A 14,202-nucleotide genomic window follows, 5' to 3' on the forward strand; every position below is an offset into this window, starting at 1 on the left:
AAACTAGTGATCTTTCCAGACCCCTCAAGGATTAAGAATAATGCCAAACCTATAAATGGAACCTCCTTCCACTCCCTCCATGAAAGTTTTTTTTTTTAATTCAGAGAAGTAGAAACCCTTTCGTAGAAAGCAAAATTAAAAATAGCCAAGAAGACCAAAGACGCACAAACCACACCAGATATTTTGTGATTACTTGGTTTTTCTATTTGATAGCAAGTGGGGATGACTAGAGAAAGAGAAAAGAAGAATGGATGATGATTAGTGAAGAGGATAAGGTAGATTAGCACAAATAGGAGAGTAAAAGAGGAGAACTCCCAAAGAAAAGAACACAGAGAAGCTTCACTTTATGAAGGAGTACACCTTCACCTGTTGTGTCCTAACCACCTAGGACAGAGGCATAGGACTCTGCCCTGTGGGACGCATATGCCTCCTGATAGCGATTATCTTTTAGAGCAGGAGTCTGCAGACTGTGGCCACTGAGCCACATTGAGCTTTGCCTCTTTTTTGAGGCCTACAGCAAAGAATGATTGGCCGGGGTGGGGGTGGGGGGTGCGGCGGGGACGGGACGGTATTTTGTGATACATAAAATGGTAAAATTCAGATATCAGTGTCCATGAAAGTTTTTTTGAACACAGTCACACTTGTTTATGTACTGTCTGTGACTGCTTTCACACTACAACAGCAGAGGTCACTAGTGACAGACTTGATGACCTACAATGTCTAAAATATTTACCATCTTGACTTTTTACAGAAGACCTTTGCCTAACTCTTTGTTAGGGAATGTACTTCTTGTGTAGTATAGTAGCAGGTATGTCATAATACATTAGAATTGTGTAGCTCATAACAATATGTAATCTTTTTTCAAAAGTTGATTCTGCTGTTCTTCTTGGATTCAGAAATCATTTAATCTGATATCCTGCACTAACTACATCTGCAGTTGTGTCACAGCACAGTAACTGATCATCATAATAAGAATCCTAAATTGTGAAGTAAAGATTAAACTGTTTTGAGCAGGCTTTAAGGAAAGCTTAGTTCTTAAGGAAAGCTTAGTTCATTAATTTGAAGTATAAACACTGACAAAAAAATAGAAGTAAAAAAGTAAGCTGATTACAGTTTTTACATATGCATAAGAATTAGGACAGAGTTTTAGTTTTTTGCAGTATGTAAAAGAAGTTAAATCAATCTGAACTTAAAAGGAAGTTTATGGGAAAGAAACTGAGGTATGCCAAGGATTCAAAATCAGGGATATAGCCAGGCTGCAGAAGGAAACCCAAACCAGTAGGAAGACTAGGTATCATTTTTCCTTTATTGAGTCTCTGCATTTTACTGCTTTATTTTTTTCTTTGCAGAATAGCTTTCTTTGCTTCTCCAGGTACACGATGTAAGGTGATCTCCTAGTAATTTCTAGGTATTTTCACTTGTTCCTTAATTGTAGCCACAGCTCAGAATTAACCCAGGTTTTTATCCCTTTTCTAGACCAGAAAGAATCTGGTCTAGGTATTCTTGGATTGGGGTAACCTTCTTTCTAGTCCAGTCAGTTCTGACTAGATCGTGGCTTCTGTACCACTCGTGAAGAAGGGGGAAGTTCCCAGAGAAAAGAGATTATAGTGAGCAGAGTATAAGCCTTAAAGGTTTCATCAGGATCACAGAAAGTGAAAACATGACTCAGTCTGGGGGTATGGAGGCAGTGTCAGATTTTGGATGTAGGAGGAGATTATATTTCACTGCCAGGATGCTGTGTTTGGAGAACTAGATGAAAATTTAGAAGGTTTTACAGTGGCTGAAATTCCATGGTTAAAAACCCATTCCTTTGATTTAAGACCATGGTTCCTAAGTTTGCCTCATCACTGCTTCTCAAGCCTTGGGTACCTGTGAGAATCATTCGTTGAAAATATTTTCCCTTTCCTTTTAATTTCTCTTTTTTAGAGAAATTAAAAGGAAAGGGAATTCCCTGGTGGCGCAGTGGTTAAGAATCCTCCTGCCAAAGCAGGGGACACGGGTTTGAGCCCTGGTCTGGGAAGATCCCACATGCCACGGAGCAACTAAGCCTGTGTGCCACAACTACTGAGCCTGCGCTCTAGAGCCCATGAGCCACAACTGCTGAGGCCGTGTGCCACAACTACTGCAGCCCGTGTGCCTAGAGCCCGTGCTCCGCAACAAGTGAAGCCACCGCAGTGAGAAGCCCGCGCACCGCAACGAAGAGTAGCCCCTGCTTACAGCAACTAGAGAAAGCCCACGCACAGCAATGAAGACCCAACACAACCAATATAATAAATAAATAAATAAATATTTAAAATGCTTTATAAAAAAATAATAATAAGAATTAAAAAATGAACAGCCACTGCACTATCCCAGAAATTTTGACGTCATTAGTGTAGGGTGGATCCTTGGTATCACTATATTTTAAAACTCTGATTCTAACATGCAGCCATTGTTGAGAACCTGCAGCATTACATCACTGGATGCTTGTTATAAATGTAGACTCTCAAGCCCTACCCCAGACCTACTGAAATAGAAGCTGCACTTCAGTGAGATCCCTAGGCAGTTTGTATGTGCAGTAAAATTGGAAAAGCACTGTCTAGACTTACTGAATATCTGGCAGTGGACCCAGGGAATCCCTAGGACTGTAGTTCTCGAAGTGTGATCCTAGGACCATCCGCATCACCTGGGAGTTTGTTTAAAATGCAAATTCCTGAGCACCAACCTAGACCTTCTGTATAGGACACTCTGCAGGTGGGGCCCAACAATTCATGGTTTAACAAGCCCTCCTGGTGTTTCTGATACAGGAAGCATTGCTCTAGAAGATTCAGCTAGGACTTGGGATTTGGAACCACTGGATTGAGGAAATTGTTGTTACAAGCCCGCTATTAAAATAAATACTCCTGAAATGAAGTAGCATTGATGTTGCAGCTTACTTTCAAATGATTTAACAAGTGAAGGAAAAAAAAATACTACATGTATGAGTATGTGTAGAGGGAGAAAGAGAAAGCAAATATAACAAAAGGTATTATTATCACCCCCCCATATCATTCATAAAAATGATAAGACCTAGGTTCAAAAGGGTAAGTAACTAGTCCAAGGTAATCAGCTAAAAAGCAAGTGGCAAAACCAGGACTTGAGCTTCCGTGCCCTTTGCACACCACCACAAGTTAGACTTTGATGTTCTTTTTTGTGTTAGCTTGCCCAGTTCATCATCCCAGGTACCTAGCAATGTGCCTGTGTTGTGCTCCATAGGCCCAGGAGCAAGCTTGAAAATGTCACTGACTCTCATTGTTTGAGTCACCCTCCCCCCACCCTCTTTCTCTTTGTCCCTTCCTCTCCCTCCTCTCTCCCCCCCCTCCCCCATTATCATCACTTTTTGTTAGACTTTGGGATCTGGCCATGTTTGTATGTTTTACTTTGGCTTTTAATTAGAACCGGTGTTCTGTGGTTTTAGTTAGGTATATGCAGAAATATACTTGATTTGGGTAGCCCAGACTTCTTATTTGAGTTCTGAGGCCAGTTTATAGCTAGACAAAGTTGCAGATTTTATTGATGACCTGAGATTTGGAATTGATTCCAAAACAATGGAAACTATTAATTAAATATTTAACATTTTTTAATACTCTACCTCATTCCACAAAATACATGTAGTGATTAAAGATTACTGTTAAATAAATTCTTTCCTTCTGTAACATTTCTTAAAAGTTTTGATCCAAATTAGGTTTGGATGAATTGTTTAGGTTATTGACTTTCTCTTTTTCTTTTGCTAGCAATAATTTATTCCTACATATGATTAAAGCATCATATATAAGAATTGTCTTGCTTTGGATCGTTGCCCTCTTTGAGGTCTGCTTTTAATTTCTTCTGCTTCTAATTGAACTCATCATGGCTTTTTTGTTGTTGTTGTTTTGCGGTACGCGGGCCTCTCACTGCCATGGCCTCTCCCGCCGCAGAGCACAGGCTCCGGATGCGCAGGCTCAGCGGCCATGGCTCACGGGCCCAGCTGCTCCGCGGCATGTGGGATCTTCCCGGACTGGGGCACGAACCCGTGTCCCCCGCATCAGCAGGTGGACCCTCAACCACTGCGCCACCAGGGAAGCCCTACATTTTTAGATAATGTATAAAAGAGCATCAGGAGACAGAGCCAAAATGGTCTTATTTGCTTTTGTACAAACTAAATTGCCCTTGCAGCCCAGCATAAAATCTAAGCACTAAGAGCACTTATTTATTTTGACAACAGGATTAATTGAGCCTAAAACAGTTGAAATTCCAGTGGTAGCAAACTGTTCTTTCTGACTCTCACTCTGGCTTTGGTACTGTCAAAAAAAGTAACTTGTCTTACGATTAAATAGCAGAATGATGGGCAGTGGACTGCATTTGGGGGAGATGGTGAATAAACTTTCTACTTGTGAAACAGTTCAGAAGTGACATGCTACAAGGGGGGTCAGAATGTGCATTGATATCCAGCTGAGCTGTCAACTGGCACTGAGCCAGGCACGCAAAGCTTTGCCATGTGAAGCAGCATGTGGAGTGTATGCCATTTGAAAAACAAAATCTTTTTCATGCATGATTTAATGGTTTTTTTAAGAGTATATATTTAGTTTTATATTATTCTAGAAACTTAGTGTTTCTGTTTTTAATAGAAAAGCTTATGTGTGGATGGAACTCAGTTAAAATTTTTTAATATATATTTTACAATTTGAAAGGATTTGGCATCTTATATTTCAAAAATGTCATTTTGAATAGCTTATTTTTATTGGATATTTTTCTATTTCAAATGGATTTTAAGAGGATGTTTTTAAAAGATAAAGAGAACAGTGATCAAGATATCTGGTATAGGAGAGATGTTTTGTGAAGAAAAAATGTAGAATTTTGTTTGAAGGGACTGATGTTTATAGAATTAATGGATGCCTTTACTATTTTCATATATATGATGACATCCAAAGATCTTCATATATACTATATGTTTTTTTGATGGGTGGTTATAGTCTCTCAAGCTTTGTTAGTAAGTGATAAAACGAATAACACATAATAAGCTGTTGGTAATTTAGGTAGAAATTTTTCATTCTTAATCATTCTTACACCAAGCAAAAAGTTGCTGTTTATCGGATGCACATACTACTAAAATTCTTTATCTTTATTGATCTTTCAGTTCTCATCTCTTTGTAAACTGTTAATATAGGCCTTTAAAGGATTCTAAGAACAAGCTCATTACCCTTTCATTTAATGAATTCTTAGCTTGCAGATTTACAGAGTGGACTTGAAGTCCTTGAAATTTTAATTGGGCTGTTTTCTGACTCTAAGAATTATTTGGATGGAAGTAGTGAGTTTTTTTTTTTTTTTAGTCATATGATATATGTCATAAGAATGCCCCAGTAGGGAAGGTATTGCCACTTAATTGATTAAGACCTTGTTTATCAACTCACATTTATGACTGTTTTATTCTGTTTATCACTAAATGTTAATCTACTCTTTTTGAATAAAAACTGGAACTGAGGAAGTAAATCTTTGATTTGGGGGTAAGAAGCAGGACATTTTAGCCAATACTTTAAATGCTCCTACTTATAGAGAAATTTTTCATGTTCATTAGTGGTTTTCTTTCGTAATGGAATGATCAATGAGAACTCTGATCATGAATTTGCACATAGTTATAGTTAAGCTTAACATCTCAGAAGGACCAGTAGTGAAATCCTCTATTATCCACTGTTTGGTGTTTTTTTTTTTTTAATAAATTTATTTATTTATTATTTTTGGCTGCACTGGGTCTTCGTTGCTGTGCGCAGATTTTCTCTAGTTGTGGCGAGCGGGGGCTACTCTTTGTTGCTGTGAACGGTCTTCTCATCGCGGTGGCTTCTCTTGCTGCGGAGCACAGGCTCTAGGCACGCAGGCTTCAGTAGTTTTGGCTCGTGGGCTCTAGAGCGCAGGCTCAGTAGTTGTGGCGCACGGGCTTAGTTGCTCCTCAGCACGTGGGATCTTCCCGGACCAGGGCTCAAACCCGTGTCCCCTGCGTTGGCAGGCGGATTCTTAACCACTGCACCACCAGGGAAGTCCCTATTATCCACTCGTTACTTCAGGCTCTATTTTATTATTATTTTTTTCTTTTTTTTTTTTTTGCGGTACGCGGACCTCTCACTGCCGTGGCCTCTGCTGTTGCGGAGCACAGGCTCCGGACGCGCAGGCTCAGCGGCCATGGCTCACGGGCCCAGCCGCTCCGTGGCATGTGGGATCCTCCCGGACCGGGACACGAACCTGTGTCCCCTGCATCGGCAGACGGACTCTCAACCACTGCGCCACCAGGGAAGCCCCCAGGCTCTATTTTAAAATTCCTTGATGTAGCAGGTTGTACCAGTTACCATTAATAAGGCAGGGCTAAAGTGACCATTTAGTGGAACATAAATTTTTAGTCTGATATTTATTGAAAACAGAAACTACATGTTAAATCTCTGTGTCTCCAGTTCTCTGGTATCATATATAAAGGGTTGTCAGTAAATTGTGTTCATGATATAGGCTAGTCTCAGTTTTTTTCAGTGTTAGGCTTATTCGATTTTTAAATTATTGCTGATATTTTAATTAACACTATCAGGTAACACTGGAACACGTTTCAGAACAATTAAAAAGATGTAATGGGATCTGATGTGATTGTTTTCTACCAGCTTTTTTTTTTTTTTTTTTAACCAGTACTTGTTCATGTTTTTTTCTTTTTAGGCCTTATTGAATTTGAAGAATGTGACCCTGCTAGTGCAGTTGAAGGTAAGTTGACTAGTTGTAATGTGTGACAGCTAGCTAATAGCTTCTGTTTACTGAATAGAGGGGCTGCTATCCATTGGTGTTAGCATGCCTATGGAGTGATGTAAAAAATGTGAATGTGGTTTGAAGGCCTGTAGATATTAACGTTTACTTAATAAAAATAGGTTTGCCCAAAGGAATATTAGTGTGTTAGAATATAGATTTTTTAAAAGATTAAATATAACATGTATTTGTTTTCAGATATACATTGAGATTGTTTTCTCCACTGATATCCATCTTTAAACATTCTAAGGTCATAAATATGAAACTCATCACTACATATTGATGTATACTGCTTATTCTACAATGGGTAACATTTCAGTAATTAATAAGGTTATGTATTAATGCTCATGTTACTGTCATTCAAAATAGGTGATGATTTGACTTGGAGAAAGGATCCACAACCCTTCCTATTTAAATTGATGTTTTTCATAGTATGAAACCCAAGAGATGTCTGCAATTTTTGTCATGTTTTATAATCTCACTTTGTGAGCTGCTAGAAATAACTTGAAAGCAGTCTTCTATTTTTTTCCAAGACCTGTGTGAGAATATGGAGAAATGGTTTGCTGTTGTGTGTAAGGTTATTAACTGAGCAGTCAATGAGCTCTGGGGCCTAGACTTTTTATAGTTACCATCTGTTTGACTAAGAGCAGTACTTATTTAAGTTCTCTGTACTTAAACTTTAAAAGTTCTTCAGAAGTTTAAAAGAATTTTTAAAGTTCTTTAAAAATGTTTATAATAAATAATACCTACTCTGTGAGAATAAATATGTATTTATTTTTAAAATATTATAACACGCTATGCAAATAAATGGTTCAGGGAGTTAGTTTTGCATGAAAGCAAGTACATTATTCTAAGACACCTGGATAATAATCCTGGCTGTAGTGTTAACTAGTTGTATAACACTGAGTTAAAAAAACAAAAATAATACTCTGAGTTTCCTCATCTATAAGGTGAGAAGTTAGCTTAGGTGTACTCTAGTTCTCAAAGAGTTAAGTAGCTAAGCTTTAAGTGCTGAATTCTGTTAACGATTGATAGCATGACTGACATTTAAAAAACAATTTGTCATGCAAGAAGAAGAGGAAGAACTGCCATATTTGGCAAAATAGAGATGGTATTTGTTCCTCATTTATGGTTGGATCCATTTATAACATTATTTGTATTAGAGATAATATATGGACAAAAGAATGCCGTATTATAAGTTTCCCATGTCGTACTGTTAATGGATCTGTTGTCAACTTTTCATTTAAAACAACACATTTATATTTTGTGACCCTTTATACTGGGAACATGATTTGACCTGCATTTATAACAAAATCTAATACAGTGAATAATGTACTTTCTTTGAAGTCTTAAGATATCTGCAAATGCTTATTTTGCCTGAGGTGATTTAGGGGAAGAGAGAATTTCACTGATCAAATGAATGTTCTATGTATAACCTTTTGGTGAATAAAATGCTATATTATATCAACATAAGAAAAATTTAAACAGACTATGACTGATTTAAATATTAGGGTTTAGCAGTTGATACTTTCATTTCTTTAATCCAAATTTAGTATCAACAGTTATGAGCAAATTGTGTGTCAAGATACAAGATGCATTCATAAGTTTAATATATTTATCAGGAACAGTTATGTTTCTGTAACAATATACATTTATTTTAAGGTATAAGACCAAGGAAAAGAAAGACTTTTGGTTTACCAGGAATAATTAAAAAGGAAAAGGATGCAGAGTCTGTGTAAGTATATTAAATATTGTCAAAATCCTTTCTATGCTTATAAATAATTAAGAATAAGACTATTGTTATGAATTTGAAAAGAAAAAAATTCTTTTGGAAATAACCCAAAGCACATATGGCTAAGATGTGAAAAACACAAACTTTTCTAAGAACATTTGCCAGCTCCTCTAGTTTTAGTTAAAAGTGTTAACTTTTCTTATTATTTTAAAATTTCAGGATGAACGCTTTAGCGTTTTGAAATTGAAACTTTAAAGATATTCTTATTTTATAAAGTGATACATGCATATTTTAAAAAATCAAACAAAAGTACAGACAGAACTAAAAATTGTCCTAAGTCTTAATAACCTAAGAAAAATGCCATGGTCAGCAATTTGATGAAAATCTTTCAAGACAACTCTAACCATAGAGTAAATTAGTGATATATGTGTACATAAATGGAAAATGTTAAATGGGGGAGAAAAAAGTCCTAACATATTTTAAACATTTATACTAATTCATCATTTTTAGATGGAAGATGGAGTATAAATGTCATTTACCTTTTTTAAAAAATAAATTGGTATACAAAGAAATATAATTAGCATATAAGAAATTAAACTAGTATTAGCTAAGTCAAGTTTTCTGCCTTGGCTATCATTAGAACTACCTGAGAAATTAAATATATCTATGCCAGACCCTGCTTCAGACCCATTAAATCAGATTCTTGGGGCATGAGGCCCCAGCATAGTTTTTGTTTTGTTCTAAGCAGCCTGTGTGATTCTTAATATACACCTGGGGTTGAGAATCATTGAACTCTGATTAACTGGAGACAAATTGGAAATAAAGGAACTTTTCTTTGCTTAATTATTCAACCCATTTAGACTGAAGGGACACTAATCAGAAGTCTTGAGTGATTTGTTGACCCAGTAACATTGACTGAAAATTTGTTTCAAATCCCTACTTCTCTATCATAATCAGCAGAACTCTCATGAGGTTTAATATTTTGATGGCCATTCATACTTTCAATATAAGAGAACAATTTGTGCTTTGGGTGGTCTTGCCTCCTCCCTGGTTATACGCTTATCATCTGAGTTTCTTGGAGTTTCTGCCATTCTGAATGTCTGTTTCTTTCCTCCTCCCTATTTGTATTGATACTTGGTTTAACAAATTAAGACTATTTGCAAAGTGATTTATGCCTATAGCTACTGTCTCTTCTGCAGATGTCTTTTTTGAGCATTGCGAAGGGAGGTATTTTGCTAAGGGAATGGAACCTAATCTCTTTTATAACATTGGAAATTGAAGTCTGAACAATTGATTTGCAAGTAAATTTTTAAAATGTAGCCAGTTTATCTGTTAGTGGCTACATTATAAAGAGTTAAGATGTTTTTATAATTGATGGTTTTCACAGCTGTTCATTTAGGGAGCTTATAATATTTTTGTATATTCCATGTTTTTAAAATAGTTTTTCATGATCAGTAATTTCCCTGTATGATCATTAGGGCACTTGGATATTGGAATATTTTAACCAATAAGAATACTAGGTCAGAAAACTAATGCCTAAAGCACTGCATCATTATTGCCTTCTTTCAACACTCCCTGGCAGGAAAAATGTTAGAGTTCACTTTGCTTGAAATGTCCCAGGCTCTTGCCATGCTTCTTCTCATAGCCTGAAGGTTTTTGAAATGCCAGCAGTTGTGGACAAGGGGTCCTGCTCAGAGCTTGGTCTTCCTGGGGCTTCATCTGCAGGTCTCATACTGCGCACTGTGAAGGCAAACAGATGAGTGCTTTACCACAAAGACTGGAGAGTTCTGGCTTAAAGCCAGAGAATAAATGGTTTGGAACTCTTATACTTACTTTTATATTTAAACTTTATCTTTTTAAAAAAGAAGAAAGAAATGTTCAAACATCTTAATTGATTTGATTCTGTACAGGGATTGAATATTATTACAGTAGCTTTTCTGGATCATTTCCTCAGAGTATGCATAGGTTTTTTGATATAATATTCCTTATAAGGAAGCTCTTTTTCAAAATCTGCAATTTTAAGTAGATATAAAGACATGTGGGGTTTGCATTTACCCTGGTGCTCCCATTTGAATTAAGGGCAGAATAGTCATCTCCCTCTTTTTTCATTTTTTCAGTCTATTCCATCCTATATTTAACAAAGTTCTTTAATTTATAGATTTCCCTGGTTTGTGCTTAGTCTTTGGATTGATACAGATTACCTGTTTATCTTATATATTAATTTAGTATTTTTTATTTTGTTCATTTGGCTCTTAAGGTGTACCTAATATGTGTTTTCAGACTGTTATTAAAGTGGCAGAATCTGATACTATATGCAATAACTGTCTCAAGCCAAAGAGTATACCTAATCCAATGCCTTTTAAATATGCTCTCTCATTTTTGTTTGTGAACTTGTTTTAGAATGTATACATATATATTCTTCTAAGCTTGTTCCTCATGGCTTCAATGCCTTTAATTTTATATATCTAGTGCTTTATTTGGTTAGTTCAGAAGGTTGGTCTTCTTTATGTTTTAGTTTTACATTTAAAATAATAGTTTTCAATAGATTATGTCCAAATTTATATTTGCTTATCAGTTAAATGATAAAATATCAGTGCTCAACTGCATATTACATTAGACTAGAAACTATTCCAGCTGGAAGTCTAGCTACTCACCTAACATATTTGGAAAAAAGTGGTTTCACTTCTATATATACTAGCTTATGGAAAGTACCTCAAAGGAAATACGTTAAAAATTTTTTTTAACTTTCTCTACCTGAAGGATTAAAAGCCACTAGAAATCGTTGTAGGACTGACAGCTTCCTTGACATGACACGTGTATATTCATGGAAAAGAACTATTTTTGAAAGTAGTTTTACAAATATTTATAAGCTGTTTTATTTTGTCTTGCAGTATCAGTATAGGGGAATGTCTTTGTTTGAATTTTTAAATCATTTGGTATATTTTAATATTCATGATTTGATTTCTCTAAATATTTTTATAGAGTTTAAATGAAAGTTATGTTTAAATACCAAGGCAAACACTTTCGATATAGTATACTTATCACATAGTTCTAATAGTTGAATATGTCTGATATTTTGTTTGTTTTAATAGGGAATGCCCTGATGCAGATTCACTTGTAAGTAGATTTTACTTTGGTATAAACAATTTAGCTATTTTCATTAGGAAATACCCAGCATATTTGGGTTGAGTTTGTTTACAAATCTTTCCAAGAAAAATACTAACCATGTTATTAGAAATTCCCTATTAAAATTATTTTACAAATGTATTTTTGGCTTTACATTGCCAGATGCTTTCCTATTAAATAGAAGGTATTTCTAACTACTTTTGAAAAGTGGACATTTTACTTTTAAAATTGGAGTGGAGCCATAGCATATTGCTTTTTCTTGGGAAATATGTCAGATTTCAAACCTGCCTACTTTATTTTAAAATGTGCTCTTACTAATTGATTCTTAGATCTATTAAAATACTACTGTAACTGTTCATGTGTTTAAGGTTTGTTTAGGGGTCTGTCATTTTAGAAAAAGTAGCAACAACCATGGTTAGTACTTTTCTGTGCTTTTTATTTTGTTTTAAAGAAAGTTTGTTTATATTTCTTGTTTAAATATATTTCTTCATATATAATTAAAGAAGACATCAAATGGAGCTCCCTGTGGTTACAGTGAGAGAGTAGATTTACCAAATGATGGAAGTAGTGTGTAGACAGATAGGTTTTACAGATTGGTCATTAAACACTGATCATGTTGGTAAGTGTAGTAGAGTCAGGCTGTCTCTTCTATTGTTCTTGCTTGTGTAACTGTTGTTTCTTTTGGCTCCAAAACATTATGGTCTTTTACAGCATATTGGTGTACCAAAATAAAGAACTACATATTTTGTAAAACATTATGTTTTATGTTAATTAAGATAAAACTAGTATTTCTTTCATATTTCAGCTTTAAAGTAAGAAAATTACTATTTATTAATAAATTTATAGTGAAAATAAGGAAATAGACTTCTGATGAGTTCTAGGCTTAAAATCATCAGTGTTTTTGTAGTTGTAACGTTTACCTTACCACTTGCATGTTTTGATACCCTCGGTTTACTAATTAATGAAAAAGTCAGCAGATGTGTTTGGCATTTACTTTAGTGTTCATCATGCATTTTATTTCTGAATTATTTATAGCATTTGATTGCAACATTGAATAAAAATTTTAATACTTCATGTTTTATATGCACTCCTTTAAATAAAATATTTAAAATTTTCTGTTAATTGATACTATTCTATGATGATCAATATTAAACAGTTTTGAACTTCAGCCAGTATTTATCTGGAAATAGAAAAGGACTTTTAAAGAGGACATGAAATTCTACTGCTATATAAGAAATGATTGATAAATTTGACTGTATAGAAATGAAAAACTTACAGAATTAGAAAAAATACAGCATAGAAGGAGTTGAATAACTAAAGATAGTTGGGCAGAGTGTATTTGCAAGATGTTTAACAAGGGGCTAATTATTTTCCTTTGTAAAGTTTTGATACAAATTAGTTTAAAAGGTAAGCAAGCGTCCCAGTAGGAAAAGGGCATTAGGACAAAAACAGGCAATTTTCATAAGAAGAAATAAAAGGTTGTAGTGAATAATCATAAATGTTGTTCAAAATAGTAGCCTAATTCTGATGCAGATTAGAATGAAATTACTATATTCACCTATCATATTGGCAAAAGTTTTGATACACTCATACTGTTGGTAGGAATGTAAGTTGGTATAATCTGTCTTGTGGATAGTTGGCAGTATCTCCCAAATAAGAAATGTATATTCTTTTTGATTCTGCAATCCTGCTGCTAGGGCTTTACTGTTACTGCTATATTCACAAACTTTATGTGTGTGTGTGTATGCTTGACCAAGATATATGCTTATATAGAGGGGGAGAGAGAAAAGGTGGATAGGGATAGATGTTCATTTCAACATTGTCTATGTTAGCAAAAAATTGGAAACACTAAAGCATCCATTAAAATGGGAATTGGTTAAATTATTAAACATTCACTTGATGAAGAAATAGTCAGATGTTATAGATCTAGGTTGTTCATGTCTGTTGAAATGGGAAGAACTTACTAAATAAAAGCAAGTGTGATCTTTTAATTAGTTGTTTTTTAAGATAAATGTGTGTCTTATATGTATTCTCTTTTTTTAAAAGAATGAGTTACAAGACACTGAATTGTGGTTACCTTTGAGGAGAAGGATTACAGTGGTGGTCCACAGGGAAAGGAGGCTTTCATTTTTTGTTGTTTCCTTTTATTTATGGCCTGTTTATGGCTAGTCTTACTATTACTTAAACATCAACAGGCTACTTTGGTAGGGAAATTATCCATCATTTTCTGTTCCTTTTTTAAAAGGTCTATGTATGTAATTAAAAAAAATTTATTTTGAGTGACTACATCTTTTGAAAGTTGACCAAGGAAGTGTAAATCGCTCTCTTAGTTTTAACCAATTTCCTCTCTCCAAACTGAGATTGAGAAACATACCATTGGTTTGCAAGCTCTATCCCAATATTTTGTTAAAGTTACTACCACCACTATCCACCAAAACTGCCTTTAAGATTGTTGGCTGAAGTTACTTGCTCTTTTCTTCTTCTTGTACTGCTTTTGACTTAATGCTTTGCTCCAGCAGTATGGGGCCCTAATATAGAAACCATGGATTGAATGGACAAAGATGTAAACAGGT

General features: G+C 35.0%; 1 protein-coding gene across 1 annotated transcript in view; it reads left to right on the top strand.

The window, feature by feature from the left end:
• FCHO2 (FCH and mu domain containing endocytic adaptor 2) overlaps window positions 1-14,202 on the top strand; it is a 114,791-nt gene that overhangs the window by 53,295 nt on the left and 47,294 nt on the right. The window contains exons 9-11 of the mRNA XM_081232420.1: window positions 6,688-6,732; window positions 8,434-8,506; window positions 11,596-11,620. Coding sequence (XP_081088546.1) covers window positions 6,688-6,732; window positions 8,434-8,506; window positions 11,596-11,620 — 143 coding nt within the window. The remainder of the gene's footprint in view (window positions 1-6,687; window positions 6,733-8,433; window positions 8,507-11,595; window positions 11,621-14,202) is intronic.

The sequence above is a fragment of the Mesoplodon bidens genome, assembly GCF_964165515.1.
Source record: "Mesoplodon bidens genome assembly, chromosome: 4".
NCBI classification, from domain to species: Eukaryota; Metazoa; Chordata; class Mammalia; order Artiodactyla; family Ziphiidae; genus Mesoplodon; species Mesoplodon bidens.